General features: G+C 41.2%; 1 protein-coding gene across 1 annotated transcript in view; it reads right to left on the bottom strand.

Annotated features, from left to right (window-relative positions):
• The window catches only part of ntsr1 (neurotensin receptor 1 (high affinity)), a 109,788-nt gene extending 89,393 nt beyond the window's left edge, over positions 1–20,395 (bottom strand). Inside the window, exon 1 of the mRNA XM_049580348.1 lies at positions 19,639–20,395. Within this exon, the coding sequence (XP_049436305.1) occupies positions 19,639–20,307 (669 nt within the window). The 5' untranslated portion in view covers positions 20,308–20,395. The remainder of the gene's footprint in view (positions 1–19,638) is intronic.
• Positions 20,396–20,744: the final 349 nt, after the last annotated feature.

The raw sequence follows: 20,744 nt of genomic DNA, 5'->3' as shown, positions 1-20,744 counted from the left end.
CCTTGTCCTAAAGTTGCAGGCAGTTCCTTTGACCTCATGGCTTGTTTTTTTTCTCTGATATGCATTGTCTGTTGGAGACCTTTTATTGACAGGCGTGTGCCTTTCCCATCATTTCCAATGAGTTGGATTTACCACAGGTGGACTCCAATCAAGGTGTAGAAACATCTTTAAGATGATCATTATTTAAGGCCATTAGTTGACCAGTCACCTGCATATTTACGATATTAATTCAAATATTAAATTACATATTTTTAGCGGGGCAACACAATGGTTGGGTTCAAGGTGTGAGAAAGAATAGTATCAGTAACATTGTTAACACTGTGCTTCATTACAGAGAAATACAAAATGGTACTAATGAACCGTCATTAATATAGGCCTGTATTTAATGACGCTGTCGGCAAAGTAGTAATGATTGTGCTAAGTGGCTAATGGGCATGTAGCTACTTACATGTTTCAGATGATGTTTGTAGTCGATGAATGATAGGCAAATGTTTGCTTGCTCCTTCACCTTGTCAAAATGATCCCACGCTTTCCTGCCCAACATGTTATTAACTAGCCTGTGTAATAACCACAGGTACCAGTCCTGGAAATTAACGTGACCCCTGTCTGACTGCTGGGCGTGGCCTCTTTCTTTGTCTGTCCTTTCAAATTAAATTCCCACATGGTCCAGTCATACAAGTTTGGATATATTTTGACAAGACGCAGCTCCTAATAGAGTTTCATGTTGTTTTTTTTAAATTTCTTTTTATTTTTTCTGCGACCATTAAAATCTTGTCGAATAACGTTTGGCTGACTATTAGTGGGCAGCCCTAGTACTGAGTGTAGATTGATGAGGGAGAAAATGAATTTTAACGATGTTGGCATAAGGCTGCATGATAACAAAATATGAGAAAAGTGAAGGGGGCTCAATACTTTCAGAACACACTGTATGCGATGTGTTGTGCAGCACAGTGGTGTAAGTACCATCATGGACTGAGATGGATTTGATATCTGTATTACTATCTAAATTCTAAACCCATCAAATCATGTTCTTCAGACTGATGTTAAGGCTGAACAATGAATCACACTTTTAAGCACATCATAGTTTTTAGCTCTGGGAGAGCGAGAACCCTGAGGTTCAGAGCTGTCAGGCTAACATTTACATTAGCTTAAGCAGCTACACAGACCAGCTGACAACAGCATCATTAGCTCTCATCAGTCAGCTGTTATTAATATACCATGTTTGAATGCTGCCATATTAAATTATTTATTTATGTGAGTTAAGTGTACTGCTAATGTTGTATCTTAATAAATAAAGAAATCTAGTCCATTTATAAGAGGTTGACTTTTCTCTGACAGAAAACAAACAGGCCTGTAGTTTCTCAACAATAAGCAATATAATTTGATTTCATGACAAAAAAAAAAAAAAAGATCATTCTTGCCACAATATCTTATTTAATGCTATGTGGACCACAGATACAGGCCTGTTGGTTAATCTATATGAAATAATCATAATCTGAAAAATGAATCTAGTGCTGAAAATGATTCAATATTTTTTATTTATTTAGGTTATTAATCCTATTTTTGCATTTAGCATCAACACAGAGGCAGAGGGAGGGAAGGAGCGAGAGACAATTTGTCCTCGTTATATATGTCTTGTATATAAAATGTCCGTGTTGTCGCTACATTCAGAAAAAACAAAACATATTTTGCCTGCATTCAGGTGCTGTCTCAATGTCACACAATAGACTACAACTACCAAGAAGAATGGGGATGTGCTATGATCCACCTCACACAAACTCGCAAACATACCTGACACAATCAAGAAGCTCTGTTTCCCACACATGCAGCACAGCGCTGTACTGCATGTGTGCTGCAGTTTATGCAGTTTATTCATTCATCTCACATACTGATTGAGTGTACATGTGTGTGCAACATAAAGACCGATGTCACACTGTAGACTAATACGGACTAAGACAGATTAAAGAGAGTAGCAGCTCTGTGTGTCTCTTAGTGTTGCTGGAGAAGTTGTGAGTGAGTGAGTGGGGCAGAGCTGTGCCGAGAGTGTGAGAGAGGAGAGATGCGTACTTGCATGGCGTTATGGAAGAGTGTTTTATATGAACCATTAAATGACATTTCAACCATATGGTAGAGGCCTATATTTAAATAACTATGGGGTCTGTAAAAAAACAAAAAAAACCCCAAAAAACCCACATTTTTTGTTATTATTGCCCCAAGGAAATAAAATATGGAAAGACAAAAAAAAACATTGTTTTTGTGGACATTAAAGAGATGAAGTTATGCTTATAATAGCCTAACAGACACACCAACACAGAGACACATCAGCTGTCATTTCACCTGCTGTGCTGCTGGAGGCAGATGGTGCAATCTTCAGACTGAATTCTAAATTTCTGTGGGAGAATATCTGAAGTTCCTCTCAGCAGAGGATGTTTGTGCGCCAACTTTTGGAGTCAGTCTGATGCACTGAAGGTACCTGTATGTATTTTAATGGTTGTCTGAGTACTAGAGTACAGTTAAGGGTGTCTAATATATAGTGTACAATCCAACTGCCACAAGAAATATTGGCATTGTACATTTCTGCAAACTACAGATATGCTACATTTGTACATTATCATGTGGTTCAATCCCAGCTCCTCCAGTCTGCATGTCCAAGTATCCTTGGGTAAGCTTAACCCCCATATTGCTCCTGTTGGCTGTGTCATCAGTGTCTGAGTGTGTGTAAGCTGAGTAGCAGGTGGCACCTTGTATGGTAACCTGGGCCACCAGTGTATGAATGTGTGAATGGGTAGATGTGATGTTAAAGTGGAAATGAAACATGCATGTTTTGGCACTGGTAGTGCGAAAATATATTTTAAAAAACACCTTGACTAAAATTTGATTTTAAAAAGTTGTTAAAACCACAGATATGACAAATTCATTTTCGTAATTTCTACCTATCTATCTAGCTAGTGTGTTGCCAGTTGGCCGGTGAAGACAGTGAAATGTTCATGAACCGGGTTGAATGCCAAACTTTTTTGAAAATGGAAGAAGATGAACTGGAAAGGCCTGTTGAGTCTGTGACAAGTCCTTGCATATGCATACGAGCCAATAAGGTGTGGGAACTGAGCAGTGGTACGGGTGGAAAAGGAGCCGGTGATTTGGGGTCAAGGGCGTGTCGGCAACATTAGCTACTTGGTGTCAGTGTGGTTTTTGTACGCCGATGCCCACTGTGCCAGAGTCCATCTGCTGTCAGGAGGCTGGTCTGGACCATCTTCTCCATGACCACTCCTGCATCACCATGGTGCGCACATTCAGCATCCTGTGCCAGGAGGTGAACGTGTTGGAGGTGGCAATGCTTTCACTGAGGGACGTCAGAGCTGAAACACCGGAGCCTCATGTCAACAGCAGGTAAATCAAGCTAGCTGTAGCCGTGGGCGAATGACTCAGTAACCGTATGCAGCAGCGTTAAAGAAAACAAATGCATGCTCTACGGTGTTGGCCAGGAATATGGTAACATACAAAGCGAACAATGTTTCCATGTGCTGTTTGTTTACATATAGTTGTTGTCTGACCAAACCGTCTTTGTTTATGTCGTTTCTCCAGTACTAATAGCTAGCTAACCCTTAGTGTTAGCTAGCTGACGCTAACAGCTATTAGCTATCAATGATGGTACCTAACGTTAGTTCGCCGGTTCACACAGCTGACTATGTTACATATTGCTACTGGTGAACGAGCCAGTTAGATGCGGAACAAGTCTGAGAGGCCTGACATAACAATATAAAGCCACATGATTGCTTTCTATACGTAGTTTGTTTACATCGTGTTGTGCAGCACGTTATAAAACCAACCGCTGTCAAAACACCGTGACACAGACTGTTTGATGTCGGGTATTCAGACATTCAATCGGGTTCAAAAATTTGAGACTGCATGAATAGCAGACAGTTCTGGAGAGGAAATGTATGGATACATATGGTTGTACTAAAACTATGAAAAAAAGGTAATTTCTGTACGCTTACTCCAAGCCACAAATGTGTAATGATGACAACGTTGACTCTTCGTCAGGTCACAATGTTCAAAAGTGGAAAACTTTATACATCGTGCACACCAATAGGCTGATAAGCTCTATGATGGCAGGTGTGGTTATCCATCCAAACTGCCCAGGGTGATAAACATCCAAAAACAACTAACATAAAGTATAGAAAAAAGCAGTAATACTACAGCCATACTTCAAAATATCAAACACACATCTTATAAACATTATATCAGATTCATCATCCCGTATATCAGAATGTACATCACCTATGTTCAGATATTGTGTACTAAATCTCACCAATACATTTCTTTTCCATCAGTCTCTTTAGGTTGACTGAATACCGGCAGTTTACCCTCTGGGCCAGGGGCCATTTGGGGAAGATGAACCATATCCCGATTCCTGCCTGTGTGGTCAGCTCCATCAGGGCGTTTTTTCCCTCCCCGGTGTACTACTGATTTGAGTATGCCTACATGTATGATGATTTTTAAGTGTTTTGTTTGCCATTAAATATGATTTACTGTTTAGATTTAATCAAGTGGTTGATGTGCATTTATATGCTATTTAGTAGTTGTGTGGTTTAGTAGTTTTGTGGTTCAATGTCCATAGCAGTTCTGGCTGTAGTGCTTGTTGAATTAATACAATTATTTGGTGTTTTATTATTGTAAGATTAATGTGTGTAAACACTGGGGATGTTTGCTTTGCTTCTGAGGGACATTAAACAAAATTAACAAAATTATAATGTTAATTCACATTTCTTGTAGGAGCCTGGGTACAGAATGTAGCAGCCAGAATCATATTGTTTCCTCACTGACTTATTTTCTTTTCTACAGTTCTACTAGTTATTATTCTTTTGTGACTATCAAAAGTATCAATGTACAGTTATTTCTAATGTCCACTCCATGGACAATCATGCACCTCACTACATTAGCAATGTCCTCCTGATTTGCACTAATGTACAATGTGTTTTTACTAGGTGCTGTATTAGATAATAGTTACTAGTACTAGTTTTTAGAGACTGATAGTATCTGTCATGAAGTGTCTGTTGTGTGTTACTGCAGTTCAGGACCAATACAAAGTTCCAGTGCTATTGTATATCAAAAATGCTAATTTTGTTGGTAAACACAACATCAAGTGAGGCCTCAAGCGGGTTGCTGGACGGACGGTCAACACTTTTACTTGAAAAAGTAAATTATTGTGCCGTACGCTGTTTCGTGATGGCTACGACATATATATGTATATGTATATCTATTTTTTTTTTTTTTTTGCCACTAGACAGGTGTGATGGCTTTTCGGCAGCCGAGCCATGTGAAGGACAAGCTAGCTAAAAAAAACTTTAGTGCATGCATTGCAAGAGGAATAAACAAGATGATGGTGAGGAAGATAACAGGATAGGAGTTAACGTATCCTGCTTTGGAAAACATGGAGTCATGGTAATAAGTATTTCTTTGGCAGTTTGCATCAGCTGTGATGACCGCTGACTGTATGGTGTGGGATAACATGAGTTTTAGGTGAAAACTTTCAGGCCCGGACGTTTATATGGATTGTGGTTCGTTTTTAATTTCGGACGGTAATTTTGGCTGCTACGGCAGCACGGTGGTGTGGTGGTTAGCACTCTCGCCTCACAGCAAGAGGGTTGCCGGTTCAATCCCGGGCGTAGGAGCCCTTCTGTGTGGAGTTTGCATGTTCTCACCGTGTCAGCGTGGGTTCTCTCCGGGCACTCCGGCTTCCTCCCACAGTCCAAAGACATGCAGATTGGGGACTAGGTTAATTGATAACTCTAAATTGTCCGTAGGTGTGAATGTGAGCGTGAATGGTTGTTTGTCTCTATGTGTCAGCCCTGCGATAGTCTGGTGACCTGTCCAGGGTGTACCCTGCCTCTCGCCCGATGTCAGCTGGGATAGGCTCCAGCCCCCCACGACCCTCAAGAGGATGAAGCGGTTAGAAGATGAATTTTGGCTGCTATATTGAATAGCCAGGCTCCCATCAGATAAATCCTGTGCTGCAGAGATGCTGTGGAGATCTTTGGACTTGGGGATGTGTGGGGTGCAACAGGTGCTGATGAGTACTGCTGTGTGGAGTGATAGATGTGTTCAATGTGAGAGAGACACTCAAACTTTATTGCTTTATTCTTTACCTGTCTTCATCTCTCAATGTCTAACTTTGTCACTGTCTTTATCTGTCACTCTACCTCTCTACCTACTCTCTCCAACTCCAAACAAACCAACCATGTGACATCACAGGTTATAGTACTGCGAGATGGCGGCGCCCTTATCACGAAAGATATAACGGGGCTTTTTTTTTCTTTTATAGGATTACGTTTGTCATGTTTGTTATATAATTGTTTATTAGAGTGGAAATCCATTTAGCAAATCACGTTAACTTAAATGACTGCTTCATTTCCACTTTAAAGCACTTTGAATGCTCAGTAGAGTAGGAATGGGCTTTATAAGTGCAGGTCTATATTATGAAATGATAATTTGCAACTTTACATTTCAACAACGCTGAGGTTAATGTGTGACTAGGTTTTGGTACAAAAAACACATAGTTATGTTTGTTGTACAACAATCCTGGCTGGAAAAGCAGCTGGTCAAAACACAGCTAATGATGCAGCAGTGACGCCCCAAAAAGTTGGCGGGCAAGTTACTCTGAGAATGTAATAACTTACTTATTCCTAGTTACCGTCATTTGAAAGTAATATGTTACATTACAATAATACTCTGTGTAGAGTAATTAGTTACTTATTACCCTACTTTTGCGTTACTTTCACCAAAATGAGCTCAGAAGAACTAATGTTCATTTTAAATGGATGAGGGTCATGTTGTTTAACAGCAGCTGATCAAAGCACAGAAGCTCCAGTTTATTACAGTTCATTTCAAATCCAGTGCTGCAGGTCTGACCCATTCATGCATTCACCTACAGTGGTACCACTTTGTGTTAAAATGAAAAAAGAAGAAAGATAAATAACAATTAAATAGCCTAGACTGTTACAAATAAATGAATATCCTTGGACACAGGGAGGGTCAGGCAGCGGATCAGTCTGAGTCTGATCAGTTATGAGATAAAGCTAAATATTTGTGGGCCTCTGATATGAAACACAATAAACAAATATTGAGGTTAGCACAACAAACCAAATTACATATGAATCACTCACTATGACGAGCGTAAATTAATACACCAGAGCTGGATGACCCCACCTGCTGGTTCCCAGTGTGCCGGTGAGCTACAACAGCAGTGAAGAGAGAGTTGTTTATAAGAATAGGATGGTGTGCCAGTGTTGCTCTGCACATCCAACATATACAAACATTACTAAGGCAGGATGTGCTGATCATCAGGACAAGGAAAAAACACACCGGAGGCCAGCTCCTTGTCTGCGCTGCTTTCAGGCAGCCTTAGGACGCAAGAGCAGAACGAGACATGTTGTAAACGTTGCAGGTGTATTAATGGAAACACCGTGAACATGATAACGCACAGTGCACCATGACCCAGATGTTCCGATAATGGGACTCTTCTAAAATGTAGTCTGTGATGCTATGACTGGACACAACAACATTCGGAGATGTTAAAGGAAAAAGACAAACAAAAAACATTTTATTTTGGATGGTAATGTGCTGTGTGACATTATAAATGTAATAACATTACCCGAAATCCTGTTGGGTTGTTATTAGTTCATTACTGCTGAATCATGATATATTACTGTAACCCGTTACTCTGGTAACACGTTACCCCCAACACTGGCCTTGAACAGTGGTCTGCAGATTGGCAGGCATTTTGCACAGGTGTCACGCCATCCACCATCCCCTCCGCCTCCCAGTGACTAAGTCAGATCATGTGCAACGTCACTTTAAAAACATTGATAAGGTATGTTTAAATGTAGAAATGTGACGCATCTGTAGTTTGCAGAAATGTACAATGCCAACATTTTCTTCTGGCATCTGGGACTAAAATGTAGTGTTCTTAATAGTTGGTGTATGGTCATTGTGTATGTGTGCGTGTGTGTGTGTGTGTGTGGCCATGTTTTAGCCACTTCTTAATTTAGCCAATACTTTGGTTTATGATCAAATACTTGTAAAACAGACTACATTACTGGCTCATATATATAAATGTTGTTTATATTGCTTGTGAATGTGCCATTAGTTGACCCATGCAAAGACACTGTGAGTCTACGGCAAGGAAAGAAATTTGTAAACCACAATGACAGCAACATTTTAACCTTTATGAAAATAAATAAAAACATTATCTGAATGAATCAGTGGGTTTTGCAGCTCGAACTCACCCTGCTGCATAAACAACATGACCCAGTACAAGCCAAGCAGAGACCCCAGAACAGCAGGAGAGCACTCAGTGCAACAACAGCAAACAAGCTCCCAGGTACACAGGCCAAGGTAAGTGCACACACCGGCACCAGGCTAAACGAACAGCATGTTAAATATAAATGTACTGGAAATATCTGAGCTTACTGTCTAACTGCAGTGAGTTAACTTCACTACATGTTTGCCCACATCCTGCTGAAGAAATTAAAAACAAATCCTCTCTTGCTTTTAAGTTTTTTTAGTCTCGCTCTCATTCACGCTCTCTCTCCCTCCCTCATTCAGTCCTCCTTTGTCAGTATACATACAGTTAAGACATGTATAGCTGCAGCCACTTTCTGTGGCTTTAGGACATGCCCGCTACAAAACTTGCCCACCTCCAGCAAAAGGCAAACCCACCAACAGCGGCAGCTTTTTGAACCTTGTTAAAATGCAACATGAATATGAGACCAAACATGGCAATAATCCACTTTATTCATTTACCTTATTCATTATACTTGATCTTAAAACTCGATTCAGTCGGTAAGTTTTGAGATGCAACCCTCACCCTTTCCCTAACCTAACACTTCCTTGCGTGCTAAATGCTAGCTTAAACATTTCTTCAAGGTTTGCTTCCAGACCAAGGAGGGTGGGGACTGATCTTGTATGCATGGTGGGAAGGTCAAATAGTTGCTCCAGCCATAGCTAAACCTCCTCAGTGGTAGAGTTTTGGCCTTGCCTCTCCCTTTCCTTGTGTTACTTGTTGTTTCCCCTCCCTAGTGTTTTATGTTTGTCTCAGTCTGTCTCTGTGTGTTGCTGGGCATGGACTGCTGGTTCCCTCCTTCAGCCAATCCACCTAATCTTCTGAAGCTGCTGTTCCTACTCACCTGCACCTCATCCACCAATCAAGCCACCACAGTATAAACCCCAGCTTAGACTTCCAGACTCTGCCAGATTGCTCAGTCTCCCATGTATGTGGTACAGATGTCCAGGCCTTCGTTCTGTGAATATTTTGCTCGTTAGCTTTTTGGGTGTTTTTTGGGCATCGTCTTATTCATTTTCTCTGTCTCAAATGTCACAAATGGCCATGACCCGCTTTGTCTCCGTCTCCTGCTTCCAACTCAGAAGTTCAGCCTTCAGCCATCCAGCAGCATTACACAATAAAGTGTCCAAACCTCTCTGTGTCCAGATTGTGCTTGCTTTTGGGTCCTAAATTGAACTGCCATAACACTTAGTTTGTTTGGCTGCACTGTAAACACACACACATGCTGCTCTTCTGGTGCATTTCTTAAATCTTGAGTGTTGGAGATATCGGCTGTACAGATGTCTGCCTTCTCTCCAGTGTAACGGAGCTAGATGGTATTCGCCTTTTGGTGCTCAAAGCACTGGCTAAAAATATATTTATTTGAAAAACAGTAATGTCTCTACCAAACTATACCCGCCATCCATATCACTGCACAGAGGGAAGCATGCATCTACTCAGGGACGAGAGGCTCATGCTTATGACAGCTCATGATGTGAACAATAGGGCTGTTCCCTAACTGTCGACCAAATGTTATCGATCATTAGTTGGCAAGATTTCACTGGTCGCTTAGTTGCAGAAAAAACAAACAAAGGAGTGTGTCTCAAAGGAGTCAGGTTAATTTCCATGGCTGGTACCTGCGGTTATTCCACAGGCTAGTTAATAACGTGTCAGGCAGGAAATACATAGTGTTTGAGAAGGTGAAGGCGAACTCAAGGTGATATGTAAACTGCAGGCAAACGTTTGCCTATCACTTGTCGATTACAAACACGACGTATCATCTGAAACATGGAAGTAGCTACATGCCCATTTGCCACTTAGCACAATCATTATTGCATGCCGACAGCGTCATTAACAGGCGGCTCACTCAGTGTGTGATATGCACTTGTAGATAAAATATAGGTCTATATTAATGAAGGTTCATTAGTACGGTTTTGTATTTCTCTGTAATGTAGCACAGTGTTAATAATGTTACTTATACTATACCTTGAACTCAAACCATTGTGTTGCCCCGACCAAAAAATTTAATTTAATCATCAAATTAATATCAAACATGCGGGCGATTAATCTAGTAATGGCCCTAAATGACAACTATTTCGTCCTGCTTAGCTGAGCTGTAACATTAGGTGGCTCAGTGCTGCTAGGTGAGCTAGCAGTAGATTCATGCTTCCTTCTGTGTGGTGATACGGTTGGCGGGTGTAGTTCGGTAGAATGAAAATAGTTCCTGAAACTGCTCACAACAAGGCTGTGGAGTAGGGATGGGAATCGAGAACCGGTTCCTGTTAAGAACCATTTCCAACTGGTTCAATTCATCGACGTCATTAGCCTTTATGCTTAACGATTCCCTTATCGATTCTTTTCGTTACGCCGAATCTTTACGTCGATGACGCACGTCACACTCGTCAGTCAGCAGCACGTTCAACAACAAAGAAGACGTAATGGCGGAGAGATAGAAGCAGTCGAAAGCTTGGCTTCACTTCACCAAAAAAGACTCATGACATTCACTCATCACAACAGCATGACATGCAATTTATGCAGCACTGTAATTACATGCAAGGGCGGAAACACCACCAATGCTACAGTGATTAGTTTTCCACTACAGGGCTCTACTGTGCGAGCATTTTAACGTTACTCGCATTTGCGACTAAAAATAGTTTTGTGCGAGCAAAATAAATTATTCAGCAGGCTCACTGCACTTAAGGGACTGCTCTTAACTTGTCAGGGGAGGAGGGTGGCTGGTTGATTTTTATTTTATTTATTCATTTATTTTATTTTGATCCCCCCTATGTTAATCACTTATTGATGCCGTTTTTGAAGTATGAATAAGTCAGAAGTAATTTATTCCATTGAAATATGGTTGATGTACTATAGAAAAGTGATTTATCTTTTCATAAATGACAAAAGGCACATCTGCCTCATTTTTGCAGTGGTATTGTGATACTACTCAGAACCGTGATACTTTCACTGGTATCGTACCGTGGGTCCCAATTTTGGTACCATGACAACACTAACAGATTCTGTCATGTTATTTGACGTAGATAAAAACAAATGTTGTACAAATATTCTTTCATTTGTTCCATTTTAGATGATAGCAGTGGACCAATTTCATATTTTGCTTACTTACTTAGCACTTATCTCTTGTTTAGAATAGAAACTCAATATAATTTATGTTGTTGACACCAAAAACCTGTAAGGTTTACTTTTTCTGATAAGGGAATCGATAAAGAATCGGATCGATAAGCAGAATCGATAATGGCATTGATATTAATAAAATCCTATTAATTCCCATCCCTACTGTGGAGTATCTTGAGTATATTATATACAGTAGGTCATGCTTTCTAAAGAGACATTGCTGTTGAGTTTGTCAAGCATAGTTTTTGGTGCTTAGAGCACCACAAACTGAGTACCATCTAGTGAAGGCAGACATCTCTACGTCTGATATCTCCAACACTCAACACCTCACACAAAAACAATCTAGATTGATAAATAGCACAAGAGGTTAGAGGGGTTATCTTTCCCTTTAAGGTTTAAGAAATGCACCAGAAGAGCAGCTGGTGTGTGTGTGTTTACAGTGCAGCCAAACAACTGTGTAGGTTTGGCTTCGGCTAGAGCAATTACATGACCTGCCCACCATGCCTACATGATGAGCCCCCTTCCCCTCTTGGTCTGGAAGCAAACCTTGAATAAAATCTTATAAACTATGTATATATGCATGTGCTACCATAAAATGGTAACATTTGAGAGCCTGCCTTTTGAGGTTTGAGGAACTTTAAATTGTTTTCATTAACTGTTGTTGTGCATTGGGCTGTTTTTAAGAGTAGAGTTTTACTCACTACTGTTGAATTTTAAGCCTGTTGGCTAAATGCAGGGGGGACTGAACTTTTAACCCAGCAGTGCACGCTCCTCCTATTAATCTACACAGGATCAGACCCCCCTGCTTCTGCCCACTTGCTCTCTGACCTCCTCATCTTTCCCTTTTGCTTAAGTTCTCTCTCTCTCTCTCTCTCTCTCTCTCTCTCTCTCTCTCTCTCTCTCTCTCTCTCTCTCACATATTATGTCCCCAGACTCAGCTGCCCCTACTTATTTATTGTTCTGCTTTTTACATCAAGTGGAAAAAATAACACAAAGTCTTAAGTGAATTCTATAGGCTAGGACTTCTTGTGTGGGAAAATATTTCTTCGCTGAGACAGAGTACTTGCTGGAGCCTGGCTCTCGAATGCCAATAGCCTCGATGAAAGCATCAGAAGATAACAATTGTTAGCCTTGGCACTGCTACAGTCAGTTACTGTCATGCAGGAATGATGAATAGGGAAGGCAAAAAAGCAGACTAAAGATGAGACACAGGAGGACAAACAAAACACAAGACAAACGGATGAGCGTAGGAAAACAGGAGAGATTGAAGCCAGACACAGCAGACACTGCAGCAGATGAAAGTTATGATGGAGATTGAGATGATTACACAAAAGCCGAAGACAGACATGAGATACACTCAGCTGATGTCACTTTTCCTTTTGCATCATACCAAGTGTCTGTAAATATACACCGGGGTGACAAAGCACCTCACCTAATCATTTCCAATTCTCTCACAACCCAAATCACACTTGAGCTTCTGATTGAATACCAAGTATGCTCACTGTAAACAAAGTAAGGCAGAATGGCCTCATCATTTATATGACCTACAACCTGCAAGACACAACCATTTGTCTTAGGGAGCAGTGGGGACAGACTTGAGAAATGACCTTTTTTGTTTAGAGGGGGCTGCTGTGCTCTGAGTATAGAGACGTGTGTGTGTGTCTCCCTCTCTCTCTTTGTGTCTTTCACACACACTAGCTTATAACTCACGGCCTCTTTACAAGAAAGAGAACCTTTAATGCTCCTTTCAGATTCATACTTGAACTTGAACCTAATGTTCAGAAGACACTTTGTTTTCCTCATACTGTCTGTGCTGGAACACCTGTATTCACCCTCTGTCTGAGAAAGCTCCATTTAAGCGCCTGTCTCTTTATGCCCCCAGGTCCAGGTCTTCAGCATCTCAGTGTCTCTGCGTCATTACTGAGGCTGAGGAATGACTGTAACAGAGAATAGCACCACTTTCTACATTCTACCAAGTATTTTTAAAATCACCAATTCAAACACAACTAGACTTGTTCCAGTGGGAAAATGCTCCAGCAAAAATAAAGCAAAAATTAACAATATCTACAACCAAAATTACATTTCCTTGACATTAGCATGCAGCTACATGTAGCAGTATACTTGCAGCCACGGAGTGACTGTTCATAGTGGCTCTTTTTCCTGTTGAAAATCACCAATAAAAGCTTCTATACACAACTGGACACGTTCCCGCAGGAATATAATCTGAAATCAGGGATATATTAACAGCATTGGCAACCAAGATTACATTTTGCTGAAGTTAGCATGTAGCTACATGTAGTAGTGTATTTGCAACTGGGGAATGACTGTGTATAGCCACATCTTCTCCCATGGAAAATCACCAGTTAAAGCTTCTAAAGAAGACTGGACATGTTCCAGCAGGAATATAGGGTGAAATCAGCGAGAAATTAGCAACATCAGCAACAAATTCTCAATTCTCATTTCATAGCTAAACAGTACACTAAAATATGCTTCTAGAAATGCTGGGACGAGAAAAAGGCAATGTAGTTACAGAGTCTTGATATTAAATCAGCGTTGCCTAGTTAGACAGTTGGACCGCAGTTCACATGCAGTGATTGACAGCTGTGTTAGAGACTCCTATGCTTTGATTGGTTGCTTTCATTCTCATAGAGTATGGCCATTAGTAGTGCCACAAGGCAATAGAGTAGACATAAATATTAAAGGAGCTTTATGTGAGAAATCTAAAGCAAATAGTCATAAAATCCTCCTAATATGTCACAGAGACTAAGGAATAATGTTCATATAACATACTGATCTCACCGACAACAATAGTACAGCCAGAATATTCGCATTTAAAAAAAATTTTTACGGTCTGCAAATCATGTTTATGTTTTGAATTTGTGTTTTGGCCTGTTGCGCCACCCGCTGCCGTCTACCAGTCACGCAGTCAGTAGAGTCACAGCATCAGTTACAGTTACGACTGAGCTACAATGGCTGATGGTGCGACTAAACCCAAACCCAGGGAATCGCCGTGTTGTTTACAAATACTTCGGGTAGAAAACCAGCAGAGTTTAGCTATATATCACATTTTTCACGTCACTTTATCACCGTGTAGACTAATCTGATGTTTGTTAAGTCTATAAACACAATGATTGAACAAACATTACTATTTCTGTGTGCATGTTTTGTAGGCTAATTAATAACATGGTTATCGTATATTAGCTGGCCTAACCATTAGCTGTTAACGTTAGCTGTTAGCGGTATCTGTAATAACCATAGACTGTATAAAAAAAAGGTAATGACTCAATAAACAGTCCATGAATAAAATATTTTTTCCAGTGGATATCTCAGTTACAACATGATTGAGCTAGCAAAGCAGTTTTGTGTTGCTATGCGTGGTATTTATTCAGTTATGGGAAATCACAATGTCTAGAAAGCATCAGTGGCTGCAGCTGACAGGGACAGTTAGCAAAGCTAACATCAGGACATCATCTGTTAAAAGCCTCCCGTTGTCGAATACAACAAGAAACTACTCCAGTTAGCTCAATCATGTTGTAACTAAGACATCCGCTGGAAAAAAAAAATTTTTTCATGTTGACGAGACAGCGTTTTGGGTGGAGTTGTCGCTATGAACGCGGAGCTTGCTGTTTCTGTAGGTACACATTTCCTGGTGACACATGCACGTCTCGGCCACGCCCCCTCCATTGTGATTGGCTAAAGCGCATCGTTCAGACTCACAAATTCTACAATGTAAATTGCAGAATCTGTCTTGAGAGATTAGATGGGGATGAACATTTCGAATACTTTCAACTGTTATTCAGGGCTCAACAGTGCGAGCATTTCACTCGCATTTGCGACTAAAAATAGATGTGTGCGAACTGTAAAAAACATTCAGGGGCACATGTGCGCATAAAAAAATCAGCCGAAGCAGCCTATATTTTTGTCAGTATAAAAATATGATACTCTAACCACAAATGTTGGAGGAACTCCAGCTGCCTTCCTCTTGGCAGCGTGGAAATAAGTCGTGGGCGTGAAGCCTGCTTTATGGGCGGTTTTCTGCCACAATGAATATGCGACGCCAAGGGTAGTGGTGCCGCTTTGTCAGGCGTTGCTGCCCTCTCCATAGACAAACAATGGGACAGCCAGCGCAAAGCAGTTTTACAGCTGATCATGTGTAGAGGCCTTTAGGGACCGTTCGCCACGGTACGCTGCTGGGCAGGGTGGAAATAAAGCCCTTTTCACACAGAGCGCGCAAAGCGCAGACCTCCGCTGACGAACCCATTCATTGTGTATGTGCTACCGCGGCGCAAGAGCGCACCGCTCTGCCACCCAGCTGAGCAGTGCGCGAGAGGGCGCATGTTGCGGCGTCTGCGACACCTCGGCGCTGCGCGTCCAATAGCAGAGAAGAGCCTGAAGTAGACCCGAAAGTGGTCACCATGGAGCTGTAGCTCCTGAACGAGCCTGTATTTGCCTAATCCTGTCCACCTACCCCACGGTGGGTGCCGCGAAAGCTCTGTATGAAAGAGGCTTAAGTCCTGCAGACTTTCAGAGGACCCGGAGAATGTTTTAGGATAGTAATAACACTATATAAGATAATCATTGCAAAGATAATATATATAAGATAATAACATTAAAGACAAAATTAAATTGCAATAGGCCTACTTTTTCAAATCTTGATGATTTTACCTTTCTGTACATTTTGTATACAAATTCATTACATAATTTTGCTTGTAAATGTCTATTTGCATCACGTTTATTACGGAAAACACATTATTTGATCAATTTACATTGTGCCCCTAAAGTTCTTTGTGCGCTCCTTACTTTTTCCCCAAGGAGCACATGTGCTCCTTGTGCTCCTATAAAACATGTTTTCAGTTATTTCACCTTTTTTTGTTAAGTACATAACTCCACATGTGTTCATTCATAGTTTTGATGCCTTCAGTGAGAATCTACAATGTAAATAGTCATGAAAATAAAGAAAACGCATTGAATGAGAAGGTGTGTCCAAACTTTTGGCCTGTACTGTATGTGTGTATATATATATATATATATATATATATATATATAATGTATGTATGTATGTATGTATGTATAGCAAGGGCCTCAGGGCGGGAGGAAGGAAGAAGGAGGAGGAAACAGCAGAGAGTGTTAGTAGTTTGTCGATAGAGAGTTGTGAAAAGTTTTTTTAGTTATAAAGTTTGCGAATGGACCACACTTGCCACGCAACAGGAGAGAATGAACCCGAACCGTCATCTGCGAGGAAAAGAAGACGTAACTTCACTCCTTGTGATGCACTCTCTGCTGCGCTTTTCCTCCTGGTGATATATCTCCCCAACGATGGTAGCACCGAATCCCATTCTGTGCAGCAAAATGGGAGCGGAGGATTCAGCCTCTCTTCTCGCCCGCTCAGCATCAAACACATGGAGTTCTTCATCTGTATGCTCCGGCTCAAACAGGTATGGCTCTGGGTCTGTGTCCGCTACAAGAAACTCTTCAAAATCGCATTCAAAGTCATCCATTGCAGCTACTATTAGTCCGGAGATATTGCTAGGCTAAATAAACAGCTGAGCTCTGTTTACAGGCTACGCTTTCAGTCAGTGTGCGGGCTGGAGATTGGTGGAGCAGGGAGGGGAGGGGGGTCCCCACTCAGTATGGTAAATGAGTATGTGTGTAAAATTATGAAGTGTGTCTGTTACACTAGAAGAGTCAGAGTTTGGGACGGAGACTTTAACCCCCCGGAGTGTTACCGGAGTTTCTGGAGTGCTCAAATAAATGGGCCTTTTTCCCCAACGCTTCTCTGGTCTCCTGCTCGTGAGGGATTCATTACAATATCGTAACATGGTTTAGATTTCTAAATAAACATTCACCTCGTTGCTAGATAGACCTACTCCTGAAAAACTCGTGCGCAAGGCTTTTTGTCCCTACGAGGCCACCATCTTTACCCGACGGGAGGGGTGAGCGAGTGAGCCCTGCAATCTAGAATTTGACCACTGATGTCACTGTTTTCAACCCATTTTACACACTGGCCCTTTAATTCATTGTTCATAAAATCATTGTGTCTTTTATCAAAAAGGACGGAGTGCTGTGAAACGAGGTTTATCAACCTTTCTCCCATACTGTCCTGCCTGACTGGATTTCGGACTCTCCCGGTCTGCGCGACTATAAACAAACTATTCCATTGGCCCAGCTGTTTAGTTCCGCCGGCAAATTCCGCGGGGGGTCAAAGTCTGGGCAGAAACTTTTTTCACTGCACGAAAGTTCCGCCGCAGTGTGCAAACTTCCATAAGAACCCATGAAATCAGCGTTTATATTTTTCCGCGAGAATAATCCGTGCGGATATTTGCCCTCAGTGAGAATGGACTTTTAGGGGTGGCAATCATCAGAGAACCCATAATACGATATTATCATGATACTTATGTCACAAAACAATACTATTGCAATTTTAAATATGTTGTGATATGCTGAGTATTGCAGTAAAATATACTGCAATTTATTTCCTTTTTCCAACTGTAAATTATGTGCTCAAAGGAAAACTTTGTCAACATCTATTTAATCTATTAAGATAAATTTTTCAGTCTTTTCATCTCACTTCAGCCATTTTTGGCAGCATTAAAATGTATGAATGATTATATTATTCTAGTAGGCTACCTACAGTTCAATTTGTATTTGTAAAATGAATAGGTTATATAATAAAAAAAAAAATCGATACTTGACACTGTGTGATGATAGGATATTGTCAAACAAAAATATTGCGATACTATAGTGTATCAATTTTTCCCACACTTTTTCCCAACTTCTAAGTGAATATAGTAGCAGTTTCTGCAAATATGTCAAGTTATTTCTTATAAAAGTTACCAACTACAACTTTAAAACATCCAGATTTCCAAAACATAAATACCTGCTTTCAAAAAACACTTTCCTGAAAGGATTCTCAAAATCCTCGTAGACTTCTCTCACCAAAAACTGAAAAGAAATGATATAGTTTGCTACACAATAAAAACATTTTTTGAACCCGTTTCTCAAATTGCAACAAATGCAACTGTTTTTTTTTTCTCTATGATAACATAAGTCCTTGCTTTATTTTTTTTAAAATAACAACAGGCTAATAACTTAATTTGTACAGCACATTTCTGAATACAGGTACAGAATGTTCTGAGAAACCCATGACGCACAGTAACAAGATGGCACAGTAAAAACTGAAACCAGATAAATGCAATACAGTAATTAATAAAATGTAATCAAGCACATATAAAATCATATTTACCGATCCAAAACACTTTAAAGAGGTTTGATTCTGCTTAACAGAATCTTTTTTTTTTTTAGGATTCCAGAAATACCTCTAGAACAGCGCTAACTGCTGTGAATGATTCTCTGGGGTTTTCAATAGTTTATCATCATCATGAGAGGCTGACCAACAGCCCCACGCATATTGTAAGGAAAAAGAAAGAAACACGTTCCCACAATTGAGAAGTGGGTCTTTTTTGCTTGAAAAACGTCTTGATGGTTGATCCGTATCAATCATTTAATGCATTAATCACCAATCATTTCAGCTCTACATGCACAACACAGAAAATGCACCACCAGGATCTGAGCCAACAGGACAGACACACCTGTAGCACCCTTCATGCAGCTTTATGTTTGATTACTAGTAGCTGTGTATGCTGGCAACAAATAAATATATTTATTTTTCAGATATTATGAACTGGTGGCCTGATAATTTCCCTATATGTCCAGCATAACGTTTGATTCATTTTGCAGAAATAAGCATTATATTGTTTCTGTTGGCCAGAGTCAACATTATTTTGTTAATTTCCTAGCAGAAAGTGTTGGAATAACTGGCAATTGTGTGGCCAGATTATTTTTGATAAACTGAATTAAAGCATGAAGTATCTTAAAACAGATGATTCCCTGCGTATGCTATGCCATCCTTTCTTTTTGTGATTTCCAGAGAAAATGAAAAGATATCAGTGCGCACAAAGTGGAGTTTTGAGACACCATTCGGGCGTAAAACCATGCGCTGTGGAACACATGTATGTACACCGTAAAGCAAGTAACAAGGAACACCTCATGTTCTAAATGTGGCTGGGGACAACAGAGAGATATTTATATCCCCTAAATTTATCCCGGTGTGTAAAGCGTAACTGTGGATACGTCTGCGCGCAAAACCAACATACAAACCAGCGACAAGACAGCTCTCCGACACCCACCTGAAGCACGGTCTTGATGGTGACGGGAGAGACGATAGCGGTGCATATCTTCTCCCCTTGACGCGACTCTTGGCCCATAACGAAGAGCATCGGCGCAGCGAGCGCGAAGGACGCGATCCACATGGCACTGATGAGCTTCTTGGTGCGGCTGCGAGACATGATGCTCTTGGCTTTGAACGGGTGGCAGATGGCCATGTAGCGCTCCACGCTCAGGCTGGCGATGTTGAGCGCTGTGGCGTAGGAGCAGCTGTCCCGGAGGAAGTAGTAACCCCTGCACACGGCGTCCCCGAACACCCATGGGTGGTGGAACCAGATGAAGTTGTAGAGCTCGATGGGCATGGAGAGGACGAGGATCAGCAGGTCGGAGACGGCGAGGCTGGCCAGGTGGTAGTGCACGGTGCTCTGGAGGTTCTGCAGGGTCTTTTTGGTCAGCAGGGTGTACAGGGTGATGGAGTTTCCCAAAGAGCCCACAGCGAACAGAGCAGCGTAGATGACAGTGACGACCACCCTGGAGTAAACGTCCGTGTTAACTTCCAAGTCTTCCTCCTCCGTCTTGGAAGCGGCGGTGGCGTTTTCAAATGGAAACAGTGAGTTATTCTCAAAAAGTCTCTGCGCCAGCGCACCAAAGCCGGCAAAGTTGTGCCCTGGGAGCGTAAAGTTTAAATTCATTACGCCTCTATATGTGAAAACATGGAAACACAAAGTATGGTTGTTAAAACTGAGTGGGCATTTGTTGATTTTCACATCCAGGAGTAAAACGGATTCAGCCGCGGAAAGTCAGAGGAGAGCAGCTTTTATATTCGGCACGACAGGAGGCGTGCTCCCTATTGGATCTGCTGCGATGACGCACAGCCATTCACTGCGTGGAGTTCATGTTTCACCTTGGAAACCAAAAATAACGCGAAGGGCCAACAAATCGAAAATAATTTAATTTCAAGTACACTCTTTGAGAGGCAGTTTTTGAATTTGGTTTTGTATGTAGCCATCCTTGATACCGATAACCCTGCTTTGTCTCACTGTGTGTGTGCATCACTTGCTCCTTTCCTCCCTCCTCTCTCACTCAGACACAGACAGGAGCGCAAAGAAATAATGTCTGGCAACAGCTG

Source organism: Epinephelus fuscoguttatus, linkage group LG7 (genome assembly GCF_011397635.1).
Source record: "Epinephelus fuscoguttatus linkage group LG7, E.fuscoguttatus.final_Chr_v1".
In the NCBI taxonomy this organism is placed as follows: domain Eukaryota; kingdom Metazoa; phylum Chordata; class Actinopteri; order Perciformes; family Serranidae; genus Epinephelus; species Epinephelus fuscoguttatus.
The sequence above is the reverse complement of the archived record's forward strand: the minus strand, read 5'-3'. Positions and strand labels throughout refer to the sequence as shown.